The 25019-nt window shown below is 40.7% G+C and overlaps 2 protein-coding genes across 16 annotated transcripts in view; one reads left to right on the top strand and one right to left on the bottom strand.

Annotated features, from left to right (window-relative positions):
* The window catches only part of LYRM1 (LYR motif containing 1), a 32005-nt gene that overhangs the window by 4312 nt on the left and 2674 nt on the right, over positions 1 to 25019 (top strand). For 3 of the 14 annotated variants that reach the window (XM_049111353.1, XM_049111352.1, XM_049111350.1), the window contains exons 2-4: positions 9286 to 9445; positions 13143 to 13235; positions 14349 to 15574. In XM_049111353.1, the coding sequence (XP_048967310.1) occupies positions 9287 to 9445; positions 13143 to 13235; positions 14349 to 14465 (369 nt within the window). In that variant the 5' untranslated portion in view covers position 9286 and the 3' untranslated portion in view covers positions 14466 to 15574. Of the gene's footprint in view, positions 1 to 8245; positions 8378 to 9285; positions 9446 to 13142; positions 13262 to 14348; positions 15575 to 19933; positions 20171 to 25019 lie in introns of those variants that run through there. The other 11 variants (XM_049111345.1, XM_049111342.1, XM_049111347.1 and 8 more) reach the window with 8 other exon arrangements.
* DNAH3 (dynein axonemal heavy chain 3) overlaps positions 18594 to 25019 on the bottom strand; it is a 171473-nt gene continuing 165047 nt past the window's right edge. For both annotated transcript variants that reach the window (XM_025416293.3, XM_035718065.2), the window contains 4 exons: positions 24348 to 24490; positions 21237 to 21441; positions 20427 to 20564; positions 18594 to 18992 (listed from right to left, as the gene is read on the bottom strand). In XM_025416293.3, the coding sequence (XP_025272078.1) occupies positions 18639 to 18992; positions 20427 to 20564; positions 21237 to 21441; positions 24348 to 24490 (840 nt within the window). In that variant the 3' untranslated portion in view covers positions 18594 to 18638. The remainder of the gene's footprint in view (positions 18993 to 20426; positions 20565 to 21236; positions 21442 to 24347; positions 24491 to 25019) is intronic.

The following is a 25019-nucleotide window of genomic DNA, read 5'->3' as shown; positions in this document are numbered from 1 at the left end:
TCTTTACCACAACTCTTTGAAGAAGGTTCTATTGTTACCCCACTTCACTTTTTAAGAAACTGAGGCTCAAGAAGACTTGATCAATGTAGTGAAGTCAGAATTCAAACCCAGGTTTGGCCATTCCAGAACCTATCTGCTTATTAGTTACATTGTATCTTCTGTTCCTTACATGTGTAGGAAAACTGAACGCCTAAAACCAAGACAGTCATTCTCTACCCTGGCTTTCTGGGGCAAGAAAAACTTTGCTTTAGCATTATGAGAGCATATCAGTTCCCTAGAGGTTTTCCAAGTGACAGAAACTTTAAACTACGATTTTGTAGGTTGGTTTGACCCCTGATCATTTGGGTGCAATGGATCTATTCCCCAGAAGAATTTTTTTCCCAAGAAAAAAATCTATCAGAACCACATTTTTCTATATGTTTGGTTCTAAGCTTCATGGAAACAGTAAATCATTTCAGTCCAGTGCATCAACCCTTATCGACTTTCAAAGAACTTAAGGGTAAGGGTTACATTATAACTGTGTGTCTAATACTGCCTTAGATGGAACCGATAAGGCCTCCTCCCCAAATAACAAAGTCTTAAATTCCTTATTCTGAGGGATCCCTGGGTGGCGCAGCGGTTTGGCGCCTGTCTTTGGCTCAGGGCACGATCCTGGAGACCCGGGATCGAATCCCACGTCAGGCTCCCGGTGCATGGAGCCTGCTTCTCCCTCTGCTTGTGTCTCTGCCTCTCTCTCTCTCTCTGTGTGACTATCATAAATAAATAAATAAATAAATAAATAAATAAATAAATAAAAATATAAATAAAAAATAAGTAAATTCCTTATTCTGACATCCACAGCACCACTCTTGAAAACATCATTGTGAGTGTTAATTAGTATTTTTAAATATTTTAGGGTCTTCAGTTAGGACACTGGTCCAAATACCACCACATATGAGAATGGGCATTACTGGTGACCATTCTGTGTGTATAAACTTATTCTTATAACATATATTTCAAATTCCAACTTTGTACCAGGCCTAAGAATGTGAGGAATGAGGCACAGTCCCAACCTTCTTTATCCCTCCCCAAAATACACACAGTGAAGGAAGAAAGGTAAACCAAATAGAAATTTACAACAGAACAGGATGAACATGATATAAGTGTGCTGGACATGCCTGGGGTACACACAGCAGGGACATAGCTGAACCCATTTCAGCATGAAAAAAGCACCTTGCTAAAAGCAGTGGAAGTACAAGGATGAGAATTAGCAGCTAGGCAAAGAAAGAATATTTCAGTTGTTTGAATTTGGACCTTCATTTGACAAAAAGAAGGGATGTCCGATCTATGGAGATGGGATGTCAGGAGAGGGGCAGGCCAGCATGGGTGCCCAATGAACACATAAGACAGTGATTTCATTGGGTGAGTTTCACAGTCACCACCACCCCCACCCACCCAATCATAAAGTACTTGGGAGAGAAATATTACATTCATTATGAGGAGAAAAAATTCTATTCAGGGGTGATACCGAAGGAATGGAAAGAGTCTTTCCTTCAACCTGGGGCTTGAAAGTCAGTTAATTCCCATTTCCTTTTCTGTCCCTTGTTCATACGGCAACACTTTTTCTTAAGTAGAAGGCAAAGCCTCATGAGAGTCCAACACTGGGAATTTTTACATTCCTGAGACCAGAGTCATACTTCTATAAATTTCATCTGGAGAAGGAATTTTCATCTCTGCTCTTAAACTCCTCAGCGTTCATGCTGTGATGGCCTTTCCAAAGGTGGGGGAAAGGGTGAAGTGGATAAATCCCCTAGTACTAGCATATCTTCCCACAGGCCTCCTGTAAAACTAAATCTGGTCATGCCACGTGCCTACATGTGCTGTGTAGAGTGGGTTCTTGGAGCCTACCTGGACCTTTCACTATTTCCACTCACCATAGAGTAGAAGGGTGAGTGGGTGGTGTGTTGTGTTTTGTTTTACATTGATTACTTCCCCATTACTCCAAAATAAAAATGGGAAAGCTCTTGGTCAGGGAAATAATCATCCAGTTTTATTGGCTCTTAATCCCAACTCTCCTGTCAATTAAATCTCATTAGGCAAGATTTTTTTCACCATCTGCAAGATACAAATCCAGCACATTTTAAGAGATGTAAATTAGACCATGGTACTCCCAACTTGCTTAAAATCTGCCAGTGTCTTCCTTTTGTTTTTAGACTACAAGCTCCTTTCCAGGGCCTGCCCTCCCTGCCTGTGCTGGATTCTGCTCACCTGCAGCCTCACCTCCCCCACAGGCTCTCCATGTATTAACACTGATGGTGTTTACCACCTCTTAGCCTTTGTTGGTTCTCACTCTCTTCCTGAACCACTTTTCCCCTAACCATTCGCTTTAACAGTCTCCTTCATGTCATTCAGGACTCAGATGTCACTACCCAAAATAAAGTAACCCTGTCTGTTCATTTGTATCATATTACTGTTTCATTCCTATGGAGCCCATATCACCATCAGAAATTGTCTTTCTCTTGTATATCATCTGCTCTGCCACTAGAATGTAAGCTTTAAGAGGACAGGGATGGTAGATGCTTGTTTATCAAGGTTGTGTATCCTTAGAATCTCATGTGCCTGGTCCCAGTGGTTAGTGATGAATGGATGCTTGGGAAGGACCGGGAAGGCCTGTAATGAGTCCTGGTGCCTCTTCTGTGATGTCAGTTCCCTTTGGAGTATCAGAACAGAGCTGCCATAGGGAACCAAAGAGCAGCGCAATCCCGCCAAGTGCACAGCCTCTTTTAAAGGTGCCGATGTGCAACATAATTATTAAGGAAGTGCAGTTGCAGGGGAGGAAGAAGGGCAGATAGTATACAGAAACCTTATTAAAAGGTTATTCATATCAAGGTGCAAAAAAAAAAATGATCTTTTGCTCTTGTAGGATGGGAATAGAATTATTTAGTTCCATTGCCACAACTGGCTAAGCTTTTTAAAGCAATTAACAGACATTTAACCACAGTCACTGAGATTGAGCATTCTGTTTAATGATTAAAAGTTTGGGCTGGACGGGCATGACCCTAGAGACCCCGGATGGAGACCCGCATTGGGCTCCCTGCATGGAGCCTGCTCCTCCCTCTGACTGTGTCTCTGCCTCTGTGTGTGTGTGTGTCTCTCTCATGAATGAATAAATAAAATCTTTAAAAAAAAAAAAAAGTTTGGGCTGGACTCCAGACGGTCTGGGTTTGAATCCTGGCCTCACCTTTTTTTGTTGTTGTTGTTGTTTGTTTTTTGCTTTTTTAAGTAAAGCCTACAACCAGTGTGAGGCTGGAACTCACAACCCTGAGATCAAGAGTCTCTGTAGACTGAGCCACCCAGCAGCCCTCAGGCCCACCTCTTAATAGCTAATGTGACCCTGGACTAGTTACTTACCTCTCTGCATCAGGTTCCTTCTTCATAAAGGGGATAATGGTAGTTATCTACCTTAAAGAATTGTAATGATTTGGGGAGTTGATATTCGTAAAGCATCTAGCTAGCAAAGCCTCTGGCACAGAGTAAATACCAAGCAAAATGTAGTATTATAATTATTCTAATGAGCAAAAGAGTCCAAGCCCTCTAGGAATTCAGAGACTGTGAAGAAAAAGACACAATGAAACTGCAAGATAGCAATGGCTAGCTGTGATAGTAGCAGAGAAAAAAGTGCCCCAGAAAAGCCTGCAAACAAATAGGTGTCTACTAGTTTCATTGGGGTGGCTAGCAGAAAATAGGCATTGTACATGGAATGGCTCAGCCAGACACTAAACACCAAGGCAGGACAGCAGGGTGCCTTAGAGCAGTAGCTTTGAAACTTCTGTTTTTCAGACTCTGCATCTCAATTTATACTACTATTTACCCATATTTTAAACCAGCTTTAAAGGAAGCTCCATATTGCGCTATCAAAATCACTTTAAATTATGGGTTTGATGGGCTATTATAATACATTTAAAAAATCACAATGGGAAAATATTTGTACATCAAAAAAATCACCTTCCCAACCATCCTTTGGGACACTTGCTGTAGGGGAAACTTCTGACTGTGACCAGAGGCCAAAACACTCTAGCAGCAACATTTGTCAGCCTTTGCTTGCTTAGTGGCACAGGCTGCACTTGGCAGATGCTTGGTAGTGAATTTTTTCTTGGTACTGTGTTTATATGGTATATGATTTTAAGAAAAGACCAATGTCCAGTCACATTTCCCTCCAGGGACACTTCATATCTCTTCTTCCTCATTCTGGGGTTTCGCAGTTAAGGAAGTAAAATTAAACAATTTGATGAAATGTCAATCTCAGAATAAAAAACTTGGGGCACCTGGGTGGCTCAGTGGTTGAACATCTGCCTTCGGCTCAGGTCGTGATCCCAGAATCCTGGGATTAAGTCCCACATTGGGCTCCCCGCAGGGAACCTGCTTCTCCCTCTGCCTGTGTCTCTGCCCCTCTCTCTGTGTCTCTCATGAATAAATAAATCTTTAAAAAAAAAAAGTTACAAAACTTTAAGAATTATTTAAGAATTGACTTTGTGGGGTGCCTGGGTGACTCAATTAGTTAAATGTCTGAATTGGTCTCAAGTCATGATCTCAGGATCTTGGAATCAAGCCCCACATCAGGCTCCCCACTCAGCCAGGATTCTGCTTGTCTCTCTCCCCCTGCCCCCCCCCAACCGCTTGTTCTCTATCTCTCTCAAATAAATAAATGGGATCTTTAAATAAAGGAATCGACCATGCAGCCAGTTGAGGCTGGTTCAATTGTGGTCCTCTAGGGGTGTCTGGGTGGCTCAGTCAGTGGAGCATGTGACTCTTGATCTAGGGGTTTTGAGTTCAAGCCCCATGTTGGGTGTAGAAATTACTTAAAAATAAAATCTTTTTAAAAAGTTGTTGTCCTCTAGACAATTTGATATTCCTCATGTTGCCTGTGGGAAAATCCCAGCAGAAAATTGCATTGGATCAACCCCTGAGACTAGTGAAGAAAAGGGCTGCCTCGGCCTTGCACCAGTAGTGAGAGATCATTGATAGTTTCAAAAGAATAAATGTTGGTTTCAAGCCATTAAATCTATTGGAAGGAAAACTCTTAGGGAAAAGGCACTTTTTCTAAACAGGTTGCTTCCTAGGAACAAAGACAAACATAAACCAAACGGAAAAAATTTGAGCTTGAAATTTGAGCTTGAAAAAAAATTTTTATATGGTTAATTTTGTTTCTAGAATTCCAAGCTTTCTGCATCCTAAGATATTTTCATTTATTAAACAAACACTTATTGAATACAAGTTACGCACCTGGCTATGTGCTGAGACTTCAGCAGTAAAGAAGATGGACATGGTTACTGTCCCCCCATAAACCTGAGAATCAATTGGGGGAAGACAGAACTAATAAACCATTATTACTTGAGTGACTAGTACTACAAAGAAGAAATTCAAGGATCCATGGAAAGGTTCAACAGACACCTGACCCAATAATGCGTGGTGAGGGGAGGATATTCTGAAACATCCATATTTTCACTGGGATGAGTAGGGGTTGGTCAGCTAAAAGGGAGGCGGTCAAGAACAGCATGGATATGTACCCCTAAAGTAAAAACATTCCCTCAAAGAACTCAAATCCAGTAAGAAAACAGCAAAAGAGGCATTTTCTTGTCTGTTCTCTGAAGACTTGGAAGCAAGTGTTATTAAGCTAGACTTGCTATTAGTACACAATGGGAAGTACAGCTTCAGACCCTTTTCTCTAGAAATTTTGGGACTTAAGCTTTCTGGGTCACCTAGGGAGACATCACTTATCTCCGTTACAGGATTAGTTTTCAAAGCACTTAAAACATCAATTAATGTGTTTTGAAAATGGTCCTATTAAAATAGTACCAATTGTTAGTACTGCTCCTTACCTTGAGTACTCTAATTGCAGGGCTGTGTATCTGATTATAGCATATGATCTTACAGTTTAAAGCTGTGGCTCCTTCTAGTAGTAGAAAGAAACCAGTGAAAGTCAGGCTTTGGAGAAGGTTGCTGCTGTTTTAATATGCCAGACCTTCATTTTCCTCAAGTGTCATATAGTCAGGGAAGTTTCATCTGTTAATGACAGGGAAGTGAAGCAATCATTAATAGAAGTTACAGACTCCCTGCCCCGCACAGGAACTGACTCATGTATTTTTCACATGAAACCATGGAGTTTTAGGGAGAACCAGAAACTCAGAAACCTGTTTCCTTACCAGGAAAAGTCATCATCATCTCATGGGTTTTTATTACGACTAGCCACAAAGCGTATGTTCTTTCTTGGTTTTTACGGATTTCTTCTTAAGCATTTTTTCTGGGAGGCCTCACGGACGTCAGAATTGGTGTTGATTATAACTTTCATTTTTAACTTTTGAATTGGGTGAAGTAGTGCTTTCATACTTTTTAGCCAATGGTTAAGCCTTGGTTCATTCTGCATTGCTCAAGAAAGATCACCAGGGTCAGGAAGGGCAATCTTTTTTTTTTTTTTTTTTTTTTTTTTTTAACTTTTATTTATTTATGATAGTCACAGAGAGAGAGAGAGAGGCAGAGACATAGGCAGAGGGAGAAGCAGGCTCCATGCACTGGGAGCCCGATGTGGGATTCGATCCCGGGTCTCCAGGATCGCGCCCTGGGCCAAAGGCAGGCGCCAAACCGCTGCGCCACCCAGGGAACCCCAGGAAGGGCAATCTTATGAAGAAATCCTCTGTAAGGTAAATTCCTTGCAGGTACTTAGAATTTCTAGAGAAGTAAAACTCTTTCCAGCTCTCACCTGCATTATTTAGCTGCCCAAGTTCTCATAAGCTCAGGACCATCCATCCTACAAGCATATGATCTCTACATGTTACCCCTCCCCCTTGGGTTAGAAATGGGTCCTGTTCCATAGGGCAGTGAGCATCCTACTTCCCCATCCTGATGAGCCTGTTTGAGGAAAACCACTCATAATGAGGTGTCCCAGTGCCTGGCCCTGCTACTCGCTTACCAAATCTGTCCCTGTCTTCCCAGGCTACCCTTTGTTAAAGAGTGTATTTATTCTCTAAAATCTGACTAATCAGAATCATGTCGTAGTTCAACTCTATCTTCCCTGAATTTCTTTTAGATGTAGAAGTAAATAGTGAACACATAGGCTAAAGTTTTTGCATAAGCAAAATGACAACAACAAAAACACCTAATGTCCAACATTAGGACATTAGCAGAATAGACAAGTATATTCGGATATCTTCATACAGTGGGCTAAATTACAATATTGAGAATATATGAGCTAGAGCTATATATAACAACATAAATGTACATGTGCAAAAAAGCAAGTTGCAGAAGAACATAATACCTTTTATATAGAGTCAACCCTTGAACAACATGGGTTTGAACCGTGCAGGTCCAAACCGTACAGAGATTATGTGAGATAAATACAGAACACTGTAAGTGTATTTTCCTCATGATTTACTTAATGATATTTTCTTTTCTCTAGCTTATTTCATTGTAAGAATATAGCATATAATATATATATATGTGTGTGTGTGTGTGTTCACTGCTTATGTTATCAAGTAGACTTCGTCTCAACAGTAAGCTAGTAGTAAAGTTTTTGAGGGAGTCAAAAATTAATCACAGATTTTTGTGTAGTGGTCAGTGTTCCTAAGCCCCATGTTGTTCAAGGGTCTATATAAGATTTGTAAACTTGCAAATAAATAAATAAATAAATAAATAAATAAATAAGATTTGTAAACGTGCTAAGCAATACTATGTAATGTTATGTGTAAAGCTATGTGTGAGAAGCTAAATAACAAGTTCTGAATGGTGGTTCATTCTAGGAGAGAGGAAGGGGAATTTGACTGGAAGGGGTATATACATATGTAATGTATTCCTTAAGCTTCATTGTGAATATATGGCTGTTAATATTCTCTATATCTGTTTGTATACCTAAATATTTCATAATACAAATAAAGCTGACTAATTTTTTTTTCCAGGAATTTAATCTTTAAAAATACAATTAGCAGGGCGCCCAGGTGGCTTAGTTGGTTAAGTGTCTGCCTTCAGCTCAGGTCATTGTCCGGGGCTCCTGGGATCGAGCTGCTTCTCTCTGCTTGTGCGTTCTCTCTCATAAATAAATTTAAAAACTTAAAAAGAAAATTGCAGTTAACTTTAGGGAATATACTTAGGTCAGGACTCATTTAGCTAAGTCCTCTGAAATTAAAATTCATTTTTCAGAGTAAAAACCCAAAGAGGCCACAAGCTCTTCAGTCATCAGAAAGATTTTCAGTTGTCCTTACTGTGTGGTTCTTAGGTGGACAAGGAAGCAGACCAACAATTTTGAGAAATCTTTTCAACAAAGTTATGATGAACCAAAAGAGAAGGTGCAACCTGGCAGCCTCTGGGTGGAATGGAGCCTGCAGGCCCATTTTGTTTGGCCTTCATGGTACTCACACTTTCAAAAAGAACGAATTAATGTCTTTTTTGAGATTTCACATTTGAGAAATCTGGATTGCTACCTATTATTAAAGTATCTGGAAATCTGGCATTCCTAGGCCCTCATTTGTTTTTTTTTTTAAAGATTTTATTTATTCATTATTTTAGAGAGTTGTGGGGAGGGGCAGAGGGATAAGAGAGAAAGAATCCCAAGCAGACTCTGCACTGAGCACAGAGCCCAACATGGGGATTGATCCCATGACCCTAAGATCATGACCCAAGCCAGAATCAAGAGTTGGACGCCCAACTGACTGAGCCACCCAGGAGCTGCCCTAGGCCCTCATTTCTATGTGGCAGCAGCTGCCTGGAGCTAAGTAGCAACTATCCTTTTTCAGGGGGTTACATCCTTTCCATCTGGCTATTGTCCCCACCCAACCAGGCTTCCTCATTTTATCTGCAAGCCCCAAGGGTGCTTAAATTTACAACCCCTGCATTAAATTCAAGTTACTGAACCAGAATATTTAGTTATTCAAAATGTGCCTTTTCCAGGCATTCTGATGAGTATTGTAGTTTTACAAAAATACACACTAAATGCATCTTCCTATGTTAGTCTGGTAAAGAATTTACGGCTTTTAAGTATAGCACAATCGAATTTTGGTTTACTGTGTTTGTAAACATGGCCGTCATGGCAAACATTAACTCTCAACCATGGGATGATATGCAAAGACAGCTGAGAGATAGCTGATATTCCTACAGCACCATTCTGGCAATGCTACTAAACAGATCTGTTGAGAAAGAGCAATTATTTCTAGACTAATTAAAGAGCCTGATTAAAAAAATATACATCTGCCTAGCTGCCTACTGTCAAAATTTGAATTTTCATGCAAATTTTCCCTCTTCTATTTTGGTGGGTCTGAGGATGACAACAGCAACACGACAAGAAGTTCTTGGCCTCTACCGCAGAATTTTCAGGCTTGTGAGGAAATGGCAGGCAGCATCAGGGCAGATGGAAGACACCATTAAAGAAAAACAGTACATATTAAATGAAGCCAGAACACTGTTCCAGAAAAACAAAAACGTAAGTAAACCCTAACTGGAGATTGTAAGGAGGAGGGCAGTTTCTTATGACGTTTGTTCTTTTTCTTCCGAAAATTGAGAGGACTGAGCAGTATAGGTCACAGTGGTAGAGTGTGGGGCAGAAAGGGCCCAGAGGCACAGCGCACTAGCTTGCTCAACCACCGGGAAGCAGAGCCCAGTCTGGGTTTCTCTCTTCATTTGTTTCAGGTCTCAAATGGCTCTGTGCCCTTGGAGGACACCATGAGCCAGGTGACACAAGTCAGGCCACTGAGGGCTTTCAGGGTTCTTCACACACTTGTGCCTGTCACCAGCTCTTCCAGCAGGAGGTGTGCAGTTAAACTTTTTTTTTCTTTCTTCCAATTCATAAACTATTCAAGGCCTCCAAGTATAAACTCATTCAGAGGAAAGAGAATTAGGATTAAGACACAGGGCTCCCTTCATAACTTCTCTTTGAACTCAAGCCTCTTTGGCTAGAAGAGTGATTTGCCCTTTGGGAGCACAGAATTGGGTAAGATAGTGCCTCTACTAGCTAGTTTAACGGAACTGCACACCCAGACACCAGGGAGTCAAGGACCATTTGTAAGAGGCTTGATTTGACCCATCTCAATAAACTATAAAGCATCAGCTATTAGCTTCTTATGAAGACTGCCTGGCACTAAGCACGGAAAGAGACTCTTAGTTTCTGACTTTTCTTGCCTTCTTATTGATCTCACAAAATCAATGCTGTTACTGTTCCCCTCATGAAATCTCCTGACAGTCTACTCTCTTTTCCCTCTCTGACCCCTGTTTCTGTGTCCCTTTTGGCTGTGTCTTCTCCACACACCCTTCTGCCCACTGTAAGGAGCCTCTGAAAGTCAGCCTTCTGTGCTGAGGCCCATGCATCCACTTTAGGATTCCTGCCCCCCATATCTGAATACCCAGCCTCAGGCTCTCATCTGCCACCTGAAAAAGCTCACAACAGGCATGATGTATATTTGTGTACATACATTTTCTTAATGTACATGGAATACTTAAGGGACTGAGCCATCCAGGTGCCCCTATTTTATGTATTTTTATGAGCTTATTGGTACATTTAATGAACTTACTAATATATTTATAAATCAATATGAGTACATAAATGGGAGCTGTGGGCTCAGAAATTTTTTATTGAGAATAGATAATCTGGGCACCTGGGTGGCTCAGTGGTTGGGCATCTGCCTTTGGCTTAGGGCATGATCCCAAGGTCCTGGGATTGAGTCCCACATTGGGCTCCCCACAGGGAGCCTGCTTCTCCCTCGCCTGTGTCTTTGCCTCTATCTCTGTCCTCTCATGAATAAATAAATAAAATCTTTAAAAAAAAAAAAAAAGTAGATCATCAAAAAGTTGGGAGACCACTAACCTATGCCTTCCCCTAAGTAGTTGGTCACCTTCTTTCTTATTTCATTTATGTTGGTGTGGTCTCCCCAACCAGATTATCAGTTCCTTGAGCACACAGACAATGTCTTATACTTTCTTGTATACCCCATAGGACCTACCTTGTGGTTGTCACTGAATTCATGAGCATTTAAAAATTCTTTGGCTTAACTTACCTTCTCCAGGAAGTCTTCCTCAACTTCTCTGCCTTCACTCAACCTGTGGCAGAAACCTTTTCTGAATTCCTGTGTAGCCATCTACAGTAGTCATTGCCCTGTTAATTACATGCCTCCATGCTTTTTCTAGAGCTTTATGCATCAGAGTTTTTCTGCCTGGATAGTTGAAGGACAGGGACCATGGGCCTCACCGTGTCTAGCCCGGTGCTGGGGGTATCATAGCAGGATGTACCCAGTAAATCTTTTCAGGCTCATTTATGTGAGGACTTCTCAAAACTCTTTGGGTTTTCAGTTATGGCAGTAATCAAGCTTTCCTTTGCCTCTGCTTGAACTGGCCCAGTGTGGTATGAGCCATAGGGAAGCGTATGTGCCAGTGATGCTACATGAGTGAGATTATTTTGTTATGCCTGGGGAGGAGGTATATGAGTCTTTAATTTTAAAATGTGTACTTGTTTTGCCATGTATTAGAAAGATAATAAAATATCAGATGATTTTACAAATACTATGCTTAGGATAAAGCATAATATTTAAAGAAAAAGTTTAATATGAGTATAAATGGTGTGTGGATCTAGCAGAATCATGAAAGCAGCCTCTAAATGACTGAGTTTGGAGAACTGTAACCCAGACTTATTCAGATGGACAGCTGGAGTCCTAGGGCCCCTCAGCCCCCTTAACCATACATATCTTTATCAGGGGCTCCTTTCTCCCCAGTCCCTTATGCAGATAGAAGTTGTTTCTTGGAACTTCACTTGCTTGTAAGAGCTTAATAATAATCCAAAAGTATCTCATGAATTGCTCTGAATCCTAATGGCAAATGGGAACATGGAAATCTATTCCTGATGTGGACATCAGAGCAACAGATTCTGAGAAGCCCAGAGGTCAGAAAGCTGAGCCTCTGCCCCAAGGGACCCAGCTCTAGTTCTGTGCATTGCAGTTCCTAGAACCCTTCTCTGCTCCAAAAGGTACCATAGGACAGGCACGCCCTTGGAATTTCCAAGCCTCACTGGCCCAGACGTCACTGTGGGTGTCATCTGGGACTGGTGCAATCCCAAGTCTGCTTTGAGGCCCACTTGCAAACTCAGCAGAGCCATGTGTCAACTCATTTTCCATCCTTGGAAAGAAAGGGTTTCTGTGCTTCTGCCTGGCATTCTGTTTTTTGGAACGAACTTGTGATTTCTTTACTTGAAACTGGACTACCATAATTTTACTAGTTGGGAATTTAAAAAGCTGTTTCTTCCCCTTACAAGGAAGTTTACAGTTCAAAAGAAGAGGTGGATCATTCTCTGATATCTTACTTAGGGAGCTTCTAGACAGCATTTGCTAAAACAATTCAGTTAAAGTTTGGTCAACATGTGGAGGACGTGAAGAAGCATTCTCATTCAGTGTTGGTGGGAATATAAATTGGTACAATCTCTTAGAGAGTAGTTTGAATCTAGAGGGAATATCTGTAAGAATTCAAAATGCATGAACATATACCCTTTGACCCTGCATTTTCCAGAAATTTATCTTTTAGATATATTTGCATGTAAGCCAAAAACAATTTTAGAGGGATCCATAATAAAATTGTTTATAATAGCAAAAGACTGGAAATAACCTAAATGTCCATCAGAAAAAGATTGATTAAATTATAACATGGCTTTATGTTGGAGTTTTGTGCATCTATTAAAAAGAATGGGCAGCTCTCTGTAAATCTAGAAGGAGCTTCAAGTTGTTAGGGGGAAAAGCAAGGGTCAAAACAAAGTGAGCTATAATTTGTTTAAGGAAAAAAACCAAAATATATATATTTAGGCTTATATCTACATAGAATATCCCTGGAAGGACAAGAAAGAAATTGCTAACAACTATTGTCTTTGAGAAGGGGAACTGTGACAGAGATTAAAGGAAGACTTCGTTTTTAAATCTTTTTGTATTATTTGAAAAATGTTTTACTATGTGTTCATATTACCCTATTAAATAATTTTTTAAAAGTTTAAAATCCACAGTAAATTTTATGTTAAATTGCTTTTGATTTTTCAAATAATCAACATTTCATTTACTGGCTGGTGAGCTGAGAAAATTGAAGATGTACACCTCTACATAAGGAGCATTAGAAAGATGCTAAGAATCTTACCCATTTTCCTCTTTTAATAGCTCACAGACACAGACCTGATTAAACAGTGTATAGATGAATGCACAGCCAGGATTGAAATTGGACTACATTACCAGATTCCTTATCCAAGGCCAGTAAGTGTGACTCCAGTTAATTTGTGGTAGGTACTTATCCTCACCAACCCAGTTATTTCCAAGAACGCATACCAAGAGGGCTAGCGTTTGCCGAGAAGCCTAGAGCTTCTGTAGCAGGCGTGTTGGAAGTAAGCTATCTTTGCATGCCCCCAATCCATCACAACAAACTAAAATGCCAATTGATGCCTGATTTCTCATACTCTTACAACTCTCCCACATGTAGAAGGGAATGCTAGCTTATATTTATATAACTTTCTCTTTTTGACTTTCATCTTTTTTATGGAAATAATTTTATTTTCCTTATAATGAAGGACAGATTTGTTGTTAATAGCATTAAAGGGAAGTGCATGAGGTTGAAAGTGAAAATGGTCCAAAATTTTCACCCTGTGGAAGTTAGCACTGTACCAGCTAGGTTAGGCCATATGAAATTATGTGTCCTACTCTTGACCTAGAAAAACAACAATTTTATACTGTACCGGCTCAACCTAATTTGGGCAATATATCCTTTGTCTTTGTTTATATATTTGTGTACATACATTTTCTTAATGTACATGGAATACTGGGCATACTGTTTGCTGCTTGCTTAGTTTACTTCATCTGTTCTGGTCATTTCTGCTTCCCATCTTTTTAAATGGTTGCTGCTGTATCCTGTTACAAGAGTGTGCCATAATTTACCCAGCAGCCATTTAGTAGACATTTAGATTGGTCCCAGTTTCTTACTATAGCTTTGTATACACAAACTTTTTTTCTTTTCTTCTTTGGAGTTTCATCTCATCATGTGATCTGTAGTCATTTTTCCCTCCATGGAGGCAGTATGAAAGAGCACAAGCTCTAGAATCAGATCTGGGTTCAAATCCTCGTTCTACCACTTGAAGTACATAGTAGCTTGAGGTATTTAACTTGTGAGCCTCCATTTCTCATCTATAGACATTATCTAATTCCTTATAAGATTATTGTAAGGATTAATGTGTATGAGGACTTAAAGGATTAATGAATCAGTGTAGACTTAGTGCTTAGCAGAGAGCACGGTACCTAGTAAAATCTCAATGAGTATAAGCTGCTGTAATGATTATCATTCTTAATATTATCATTATTCTTGTTCTCATTATTCAGATTCATCTGCCTCCAATGGGCCTTACCCCACTACGAGGCCGGGGACTTCGAAGCCAGGAAAAACTGAGGAAATTTTCCAAACCAGTATATCTCAAGTCTCATGATGAGATTTCCTAACCCAGAAGAAAATTTGTTTCTCAGAATGATGAGCCAACTAGGTCTTGAATGTAAACCAGATGACAAAACCCTTCTGCTTGATTAGGGGCAAAAATTTAAGTATCTTCTTAAAAACCTCAAAAATATTGGTATTCACCCCATGATCTGTGCTCACACATCTTTTCAGTTCATCAGAATCTTGTTGCCTACATGGATGACACTAACCCTAGAGCTTACACCCTCACTGAAGCATCATTTGGAAACAAGACTAAGGCCTGTAAAAGGAAGACAAGGATGACAAAGCTTTTTCATGGAAATGCCATTTGCCAAACATGCCAGCTGATATGAAGAAATTAGCCAGTTGCTGGAAGTTCTCATAGCAACTATAAAACTATATACCACCTTCAGAATATTTTTAGGCTTTTTCCCCAGAGTTTTTGCTTAAAACACAAAGGCTTGCTTGAAAGTGGGTTTCTTTGTGTATGTTCTATTATCTTTTGACCTTCCCAATTCCCAGATAAACTTCTCATTGGAGTGCCTCATTGCAGATGCCTGGGTGGCTCTGTTGGTTAAGCATCTGATGATTTCAGCTCAGGTTCTGATTCCAAGGTCTTGGGAGCCCTGTGTTGGGTTCCTCTCTCAGCAGGAACCTGCTTGTGGATTCTCTCTCTCTCCCTCTTTCCCCTCCCCCTGCTTGTGCTTTCTCTAAGATAAATATATCTTTTTTTTCTTAAGTGCATCATTGGATTGAGTGTATTGTTTCATGGAAATTTTACTTGAGACCCATCCCTTCCCCCAACATACACAAAAGTAGTTGTGTTAAGTAAATGCACATATGTTTACTTTATCTTAAGGCCTGTCTTAAGGATGCACATAGGATCTGAAAGGCTCACTTGAAACCCATACTGCTGCATTCATTATAAGTATTTTATCTTAACATTAGAAAGTACAAGGGCCAACCCAGCTTTCAAATTATGTCTAAACAGAAATGGTACAAAGAGAAATCAAAATATAAAAGACTTATACCCCTGCATGTGTGGAGTCCCATGGCAAGTCATGTGTACCTCATTATTATTCCTTTTGACCTCCAAAGAGAATGAGCATCACCAATAAAGACAAACCTATATCAATTTTGGTCTTTCTCTATTCTTTTCCAAAATGGCTTTGTGACCCTCAGAAGCAGCAGATATAACTTCCTGCCCATACCTAAATGTAAGAATCCCTTGTCACCTAGATCCTTTCAGTCAAAGTAAACATTATATTTCAATCCCAAAACCTGCACCTGTGAGCAAAAGCATACACTTTCATGCTGAGGGTAAGTAAGTACTACAGAGTTTGGCAAGGACATGGAGAACATATCAACTGTGGCACTAGCATATGCATATTGAACACAATCTTTGGTGAAGAGAGACGAGAAATTTAAATGTGCTGACAGATGTGTTGGCCATTGAGTAAGCATAAACCCTAGACTCGCTTGAATTGGGAAACATGAATCTGCTGTTCTATCACTCTCCTTCAAATCTGGTCTCACTGTGGAAGCGTACCCTGCTCAGATGTGGTTCTAGGGTTTAAGCATTTTCTCATGAAACATAGGGCCTATGAAATCAAGTACTTATCTGATGATCAACCATTGAAACAGTGATCTGTTCTTGCATTGGAGGAAAAACTGGCTCTGCTGGACCAACTGAGACATGGCTTGCCTTTCTCTTTCCTGGTCCCTTTCTAAGTAATTCAAGGTGATTTTGACTGTGCAACCTTTGCCTTTAACTCTGTCAAAGTGTAGAAACCACCCTTCCCACCCAACCTCTTCCAAAATGGAAGTCCATCTCCTGAGTGTCTTCTATGTGCCAGGAATCTTACCTAAATGTGCATTTTATATGCCTAGCCTCCTTTGCAAAGATGTATATTCTAATACCCAGAAACATAATTGTCAATTTACTGTCAAAACTTCCATATAAGTTATGTTTATAATAGCTTCTTTTTCCTCCCATCATCTTTGGTCTTATTTTTTTTTTTTTTCATCTTTGGTCTTTTAAAAGTAGAATTTATCATCCCTATGTCCCCTCTTTCAATGAAATTTTCTTCCAACACTGACAAGGACTGAAAACTATTTACCCAACAGCTAGATTTTTAAAGAGCAAAAACTAGCTTGGTGACAATGTTTGTCTGATGTTATCTTCTGAGCTATTTATAGGCAGGACCTGCAGCTTCTCACCAAGCTGTCTCTGGCCATCTCTGCCCCAGGACTCCAGCCTCTAACTCACCAGGATTTCTGAAGAACATACTGCTCTTTCCCAGGGGAAGACATTAATTATCACATTGGCCCTAGTAGAAAATGACCTCAAATTTAGGGCACTCTTTCTTTTCAAAGTGGAGGAAATTTTTTAAATTACAAAAATTTAATCCATCGTACAGAAACATTCTGTCCCTTGACCCCTGAGGAATGAAAGTCAGTCCCTGCCTCCCTCAGCTTTTTGTTGCTGAAGCTGGGGGTTAGATAATTAAAATTCAATTGTTCTCTTAGCAACCCCCTCACTGCCTTAAAGCTTACAATATGATTTAACCAGTCCAAGATTAAGGCATTTGGGATCCTGACCATCTTTCCATCTCACATGACTAACAATCTTACTTGGAATGATAATGGCAGTTCCAGCTCTCTATTCATTCTGATTTTCTCTCTCCCACTGGGGGTGTGGGGGGAGGGACTGTCTTTCTCAAAAAAATAACTAGTAAGCTACCTACATTGAGCTGAAAGAGACTGCTCCTCTTTGCTGTTTCTTTATTACCTCCTGGCAAGATCTGAGGAACTGCCCTTTTGTACTTAATTTCTAGGATCAGATAATTTGCTAATCTCAGAATTCAAGGTTCTTAATCAGAATTTTATCAACTCCATGTTTCCATGAAAAGGTTTCTGGAACATGTTTGTTTGGTTCTCAGAAGCTTCCCACATTCAGGAAAAACAAAGACCCTGAGGTCATTTCTTCTAGTTGAAGAGGCAGAGAAACCAGCAGACACATTAGACTCAAACAGCCTTATGTCTTTGCTCAACAATGAACTGGCCAGTGGAATGCCCTGAAGGAAGTCACTTAAAGCCAAAGCACTAAGTGAAGGAGTTAGTTGAGAAGTAAATATATCAAGAAGGTGATGTTCATATGCCTCAGGACTCTCTTCTAGCTAGCCCTGGGGGGAAACAGTATAAACTAGAAATTTTTTGGACATAGGTGTTGCAGCCACACATTTAAGATTCTACATCATAACATAGTTATGAATAAGTCGTTGACTGGGAGGCAGCATGTGGCAGTGAAAAATGCATGGGTTCTAGAGCCAGACAGACCTTGCCTCAAAACCTGACTCTGCAATATGAAAGAGCTAGGTGATTTTAGGCAAGTTACATAATCTTCCTGAACCTCCAGAGGGAGAGACTGTTAGGAACAAACAAGACATCTAAAAGCCGAGGCACACATACACACACACACAAATAAATAAATAAATAAACAACCCATGGCACACAGGAGGCACGCAACAAATACTGGTTCTCTCATGTCTTCTTTCTTCCTGAAATATATACGCATCTATTGCAGGCTAGTAGAGAAGTATTTGTGTCTCAGTTCTACCACTGATGAACTGTGGAACCTTGGGCTAGTTATTTTTCTAAGCCTCCATTTTTGCATCTCTAAAATGGCCATAGTAATACCCTAAACCACATAAGATTGTTGTGAAAAGTGTTTTTCAAATATATCAAAACCTTAAAAAATGAAAGTAATCCTCTGAACCTGAGAGACTCTGATGTTAGTGCATAGAAACACAATAGGAAAGCAGCAATTAAAACTTCAGTGGCAGCTATAGTGAAACCAACAGGAAAAAAACACAAAGGTGCTTAGCCAAATGACTAAAGGTCTAGGTTGAAGAAAGAGTCCCACTGTCAGTATTCAAATCCAGGCTCCACTATTTTCGTAGCTATCTGATTTGGAAGATCTTACTTACCTTCTCTGTATCATGATATCTGCAGCCATAAAATGATGATAATAATAACCTACTTTATAGGGCTGCTCTGAAATACTGGCTCATAATAGCAAGTGCTCTATTAATATAACTGCCACCATCATCATCATACCATGTGCCTCTTACGAAAGGAAAGCTAGGTTGTGGTCGAGAATGAAATGCCTTTTATTTTCTGCATTGAGACAGATGCCATTAATTATCCAGCTGGCACAGAGAGGCCACCCCTCGGTTTATCCAGTGCTTCTGGGGCCTGTCTGTTGGTAGTTCAATGGAGAGCACATAGTTGGTTGAGTGGCCTGTGGTGGAAAGGATGCCTCTTCGGGCACTTGTTTTGTAGACTGGACACACATAAATGTTCTGATGCAGAAACATTGCACTTTCCCCAGGTTTTAGCCAAATAATGGGCAATGGGTCATAGAGAATTTTGGGGAAAGACTCCCCAATCTGCATTGTTTTCCTGTCCCAGCGGGCACCTTCTAAGAATAGGCCTTTTATGTAGGCCCCATCTTCTGGGCTACTCTCCATGACCGTTTCTTGTGTGGTTACCTGGAAGAGAGGAATCTTGTAAGTTCTTATGCCTTTTCCCTAAATGGGGCAGCATTAAGAGATTAGAAAATCTGCTATAATGTCTGCTTTTCCCAATAGGCATTTCCCAGGACACTGGGGTCTCTGTAATAATACTTCTGCCTTCACACATGGACCAAGTCTGATTCCTAGTCAGCATGGTGCCCTTATATATGGTGGGGATAGAGAATGCACTAATGTAGGAGTCAGGAGGCCACATTAAGTATAATTAGATTAACAACCTTGCACAGTCCTTTCCCTTTCTGGATCTGGATACATAAAGTGAGGAGTTAGATTCAGACACATGCTGGTAAAACAGTTCTCTGGTAGGGAGAAATAAAGCCTTGACTTGTAGTTTTTGTTGATTTCTATGGTATACACGGTCAGTGTCAGCTATCAACTATGTAATAACCAGCAACAAACTGGCTATGGTGAATTGATATGAGCCAGCTCCAGCACACCACTGTTTAGATTCAGAGGTGGTAAAGTCAAATTCCTTCAGATAAGTACAGAAAATGGTCCAAGTATAGTAAAACAAGGAATGGTGGAGATTATGGGGAACCAGAGATCACAAAATCCATTTAAAATCAGTCAAATTCTAATTTTCTGTTATTGTGAATAAAATATTTTTCACATTTTTACTTCTAAGTACTTATTCCTAGAATAGGAAAAAGGCTATTGATTTTTGTATATTTAACCAGTATCCAGCCACCATAACAGTATTCTGATACCTATTCAGATAGGTGTATTTCTAGAGTATCAGTATTCTGATAGGTATATTTCTATCAGTATTCTGATAGGTGTATTTCTAGAGTCTTTAGGATTTCTAATTATATAATCATTTCAACACCAAAAATATGATTTTATTGTTTTTCTCCAATGTTTATCCCTGTTATTTTGTTACTATATTGCATTATTTTCAGCTTAATGATGTCTTCAAAGACAATCAAGTTCATTCATAAACTAAATTAAGACCTAGACAACCAGTCTGCAACCTCCCAACAACAGGATCTTACTCCTTTCTCTCCATGTATGGACAGAGTGATATTTGATTACTGGACATTCCTTTGACTTCAAGCAAAAGACTACCCAAGACCATCCACATCCTTCCAAATTAAGAGTCCACCATGGTGAATAAACAGTGGGAGAAGATGCTTTAATTTTTCTTGGTATAATAGTGGCAGAGTTTTCCTCTGGAAAGATTCCTTGTATATATACAGAGACAAAGACTTGGGAATCCTCTGATTCTGTCAGGCATAACTTTGGAGCTATTTTAAGTTATGCTAAATACTTTACTTGTACCATCTCAGAAACATTTGGGCCTTAATACATCCAAATGTTTGGACTCATAAGAAATAGGCAACATTGCTTTCCCTGGTTGGTCCCTCGAGCTGGCCTAACCCAAAGCACATCTACCTCAAACTCAAATCCGATGTGGTCAATGGGGATGGTGTGTTTCCGGGCGTAATTCTGAGAGATACCCGTCAAAAAAGACTGTGTGAAGTAGAATCCAGAGATCCAAAAGACCACAGGGGGCCCATTGTCAATCCATTCCTGGAGAGGCACAGAAATAAAAATTCAAAATCAACAACACATCAAAGATAGTTCAAAGGCAGGTAATGTAAATGAGTCCCATTAAGAAAGATGTTTTTTCTCATTTTTTTAAAAATAGGCAGCCCTCTCAGTTTAGCTTCTATTTTTCCCACTTTTGAAAGGTACGAAGATATATATTTCTACTTTAAGAAAAGCATAGGTGCAGGCTGTGTCAGGGATACAAGAGAGACTAGTGAAGACTATAGCAGTGGAAACTATGTGCCATGTCTAAAGTAAGCAATAGCCACTCATCTCCTAACAGTTGCCGTTCAGGAATGCAGGCCCATTGTTTCAAGTCTTCCCTTTCTTTGCAGGACAAATACCTGGATTTTTATGTGTAATAATTCAATGTTTACATGTTAGCTCAAAAAATTTAAATTACCAGGCAGCCAAACCAAATATATCTATTAGTCAAATCTGGCCCATGAGCCACCAGTTTGTGACATTTATTCTAGTTCCTACTCCTGCCTCTATAGAGGCTATAATCTTTCCAAAGACTCTGAAAAGTCTCCCCCCTGCCTCTTCCTCCTCAAGTCTGGGAAGACTCTTTCTAGTGTGTGTTCAATCCGTTTCATGAAGTCCTCTCCACCTGAATGAACATGCAGATGCTCAGTTACCCTGACTCCCAGTTACCTGGAAGAAGGCCAGGCGGGCCAGCAGGTCAGCCACATAGCCCCCCAGTGGCTTTAGTGATGGGTAGGACTTGGCCATCCACATGGCTGGCACTTTACCCACGATCATGCTACTGAAGACATCCTCCAGCTCTGAGGACATCAGGACCTGCCCTTTGATGGCTCGGCCAAGATTAATGAGGCTTCCTCGAACCACTTTGGTCAGCCTGCAAGAACAAAGATGCTGGCTCAGCCAGGCTGTCCAGGTTTCTTCTACCCAAGTACACTGACATGAGGTCTCCTTTCACTTTTCCCCTCTTCCAAAGGTCATACAAGTAATATAAGTTCATTGTAGAAAAATTATTAAGATGAGAAAAAAATTAAGTCACCCAGTATCTTATCACCCAAAGATAACTTTGATGTTTATCTTTCCAAATTTTTCTATATGTAAACACATTTTTTCTATCTTTTTTTCTCTTAGCATATAGGGAGCATCTTTCTAATTCAATAGAGACCGAAATCATCCTTTTTAATGACTGCAATATATTTCATTTTATTTAACAATTTCCCTAATGTTGAATCATGGTATTTCTAGGTTTGTTGTCATTGTAAACAACATTGCTAGGGACATCCAACCATATCACTCTTTGTGGAAACTAATAATGATTTTCCTGCTAATGGTAGAGTTTCTGGGTCAAAAGGTAACCCAATTGGGGTGCCTGGGTAGCATATTAGGTTAAGGTTTTGACTCCTGGTTTTGGGTCAGGTCATGACATTGGGGTTGTGAGATCGAGTCCCATGTTGGGCTTTGCGCTGGGCATGGGGTTTGCTTAAGTTTCTCTCTCCCTCTGTTTCTCCATTCTACTTCTGTATTCTCTCCCTTTAACTCTCTCTCCCAAATAAGTAAATAAATCCTTTTTAAGAAAAGGTAATACAATTTGAAGGGGTTTGATCCATATTGTCAAAGATGTTCTTTTTATAGATTATGAGGTCCATGCCTGAGAAAAGGCAGCTGAAGGATAGTCTGGGAGAAGCCAAGATTGCTTGCCTTTCTCTCTGGCCTCTGTGTTATGAGACCTGGCCAAGCCCAGAGGGAATTCACCTGAGAGTGCCAAAGAACATGCCACCAGAGAAAACCTGTCATCTCCAAAGACTTCTGGAATCTCAGCCAAATGGATATGAGAATGATCAAATACAAGAAAGAGATTCCTGGATGTGTAACCACTAAATATTCATATTAAGAGTAAATTAGGTGCATTGCTGAGGAGTCAGGGGGCAAACTGACTACCTGAGGGATTATACCACAGAGGAGTAGCTATTACACCTAATGATATACTTGCAGGAGCTTTTTATTTTTGCAAATATGAGCTCTGTTTCAAAGTTTTAGTACCCAGGGAAGGAACATATGCCCCAGAAGACACAATAATGGTTCTCCTGAATTGGAAGCTGAACTGTCACCTCATCATTTTGGGCTTCTCATATCACTCAGTGAACAGGTCAAAAAAAGGTAGTGGGGGGAATGTAAGAATATTACTCAATGTGATTAATCCTGACCATCTTTGGAAAGTAAGAGTGCTGTTACCCTGTTCTCTTCTATTACAATGATCAGTGGCCAGGCTAGTGAAAGCTCCTGCTACCACAGAGGAAGAGCTCTAGTGACCTTAGGAAAGGATGAGTGGCAGAAGAGAGAAGCCATTAGGCTTAATATCTGGATGAGTGACAACTACATCCTATCATGCCAAGGTATCTGACTCACAGCAGTGCTGCTGCATCCTTGGCTCACACCGCATACTTTGCTTTGTTCCCCCTTATGGCCAACTGCCTGTTGACTCTAGAGAATAATCCTAAAACTGGGAAGGCAAGGACTTTTTAGATGACATTCTTCTAGTTCTCTTGTCCTTCAGAGTCAGGGCTGTCCCTAAAACTGAGCAATGACCAATGAGCAAAATGGAGACAGTAACAGATGAAGAACTAGAAGCAGTAAGAACCTTGGATTCAAAGGCAGAAGTGAGAAGTTTTCTCATTTGGCACAGATGGTCTTTGAGAATCTTTTCAGTTTTATTTAGAAGTCAAATCAAGACTATCTATCTATTGGGCTCTGAGCTATATACAGTAATTGAAGTGAAGAGGGCCAGAGAGTTTGAGCCCCACAGCCAGCCCATCCATAACACCCCTTCGCTACACGGTTAGGATAATGGGATAAACTTCTCTCCACCACTTTCTCTGTTCACACGGATTTCACATATTGGTTAAGTACATGGGTTCTGGGATCAGACAGCTGGGCTCAAACTCAGTTCTATCACTGAATGACCATGTGACCTTGAAAAACCCTACAGTTTTTAATCTGTAAAATGGTGGTAGAGGGATTACTAACTGCATATTTCAAAAGACTATACTATGGCTTGAATGCAAACACATGTATGGTGCTAGGTGTCATATCTGGCACTAAAGGTTTATGAAAAGTGATTCTAACAGTTACCTTTACTATTAGCCTGTTTGGTATTGTTTTTGTTTAAGATTTTATTTATTTATTTTTTTCATGAGAGACACAGAGACCGAGGCAGAGACATAGGCAGAGGGAGAAGCAGGCTCCCTGAGGGGAGCCTGATGCAGGACTCGATCCTGGGACCTCAGGATCGCGACCTGAGCTGAAGGCAGACCCTCAACCACTAAGCCACCCAGGCGTCCCAAGTATTTGTTTTAATCTGACTTTGCAGGTGCCATATTTTTTTTTTAATTTTTATTTTTTTATGATAGTCACAGAGAGAGAGAGAGAGAGAGGCAGAGACACAGGCAGAGGGAGAAGCAGGCTCCATGCACCGGGAGCCTGATGTGGGATTCGATCCCGGGTCTCCAGGATCGCGCCCTGGGCCAAAGGCAGGCGCTAAACCGCCGCGCCACCCAGGGATCCCTGCAGGTGCCATATTAATGAGTGGGAGAGAATGAAGAGAAAATACAATTTAACTGTAAGTGAACACACACTGGGATGGCCCTATTTATAGACCTCCCTATGGGTAGGGCAGACCACTTCCTCTGCACAGCAATCCTAATCAAGGGTACACATCAGTTACTGCCATTAGATCATACCCCTACACTCCAACTCCCAGGGTCCAAGTAAGACCACCTGACCCACCTGTTGAATCTGATGAGTTCCTGCCTTAGGACAGTGTTCATGGATTCCTCATAGACCACAGGGTACAAATTCACAACCATTTCCAGGTCAAAGTCATTGGGTAGCTTGGAGAGTATGTCCTGGGCCAGCTCCTGAACCACTTCCTTAAAGTACAGACAGTAGAGAGGTGAATAAGAAACAAGGACTGTGCGCTGTGGTTTTGTCTGGGTAAACCTGAACCAATGAGCATTAGTCTTTTTAATCACAGTCTGTATGACCTTTCTGGGACTCTCCTACAGAAGCCAGTTCTGCCTGGGGGAAAGGAGGTCCCTCACCTCTCTACTGGTCTTTAGGAAGGCATCACCTTTTGGCTCAGAAAGTAAAAAAGTAGAGTAATGAGAGCCCTATCCTGAAGCAAGTGCCTGAGGGCTGAGCAGGGAATTCCTGCTCAGCCAGATAGCCTCAGGGCAGCACTGAATCCTGGCAAACTCCTCCTGTCTTTAAGGTTAGCCCTAGGAGACCATCTCCCACAGCAACCTCAGCCAGTGTCTTGGGACCAGCTCACAGTACAGATCTCTTGCTCAGTGCCAGTGACAGGATAGGATACCTGGGAAGGCAGTAGGTCATTCCTTAATATTGAACAAGAATGGGCCAGGGCAATGAGAGTTGGCCAAGTGGAGAGGGGACAGGCCT

Source organism: Canis lupus, chromosome 6 (assembly GCF_003254725.2).
Source record: "Canis lupus dingo isolate Sandy chromosome 6, ASM325472v2, whole genome shotgun sequence".
Taxonomy (NCBI): Eukaryota; Metazoa; Chordata; class Mammalia; order Carnivora; family Canidae; genus Canis; species Canis lupus.
The sequence above is the reverse complement of the archived record's forward strand: the minus strand, read 5'-3'. Positions and strand labels throughout refer to the sequence as shown.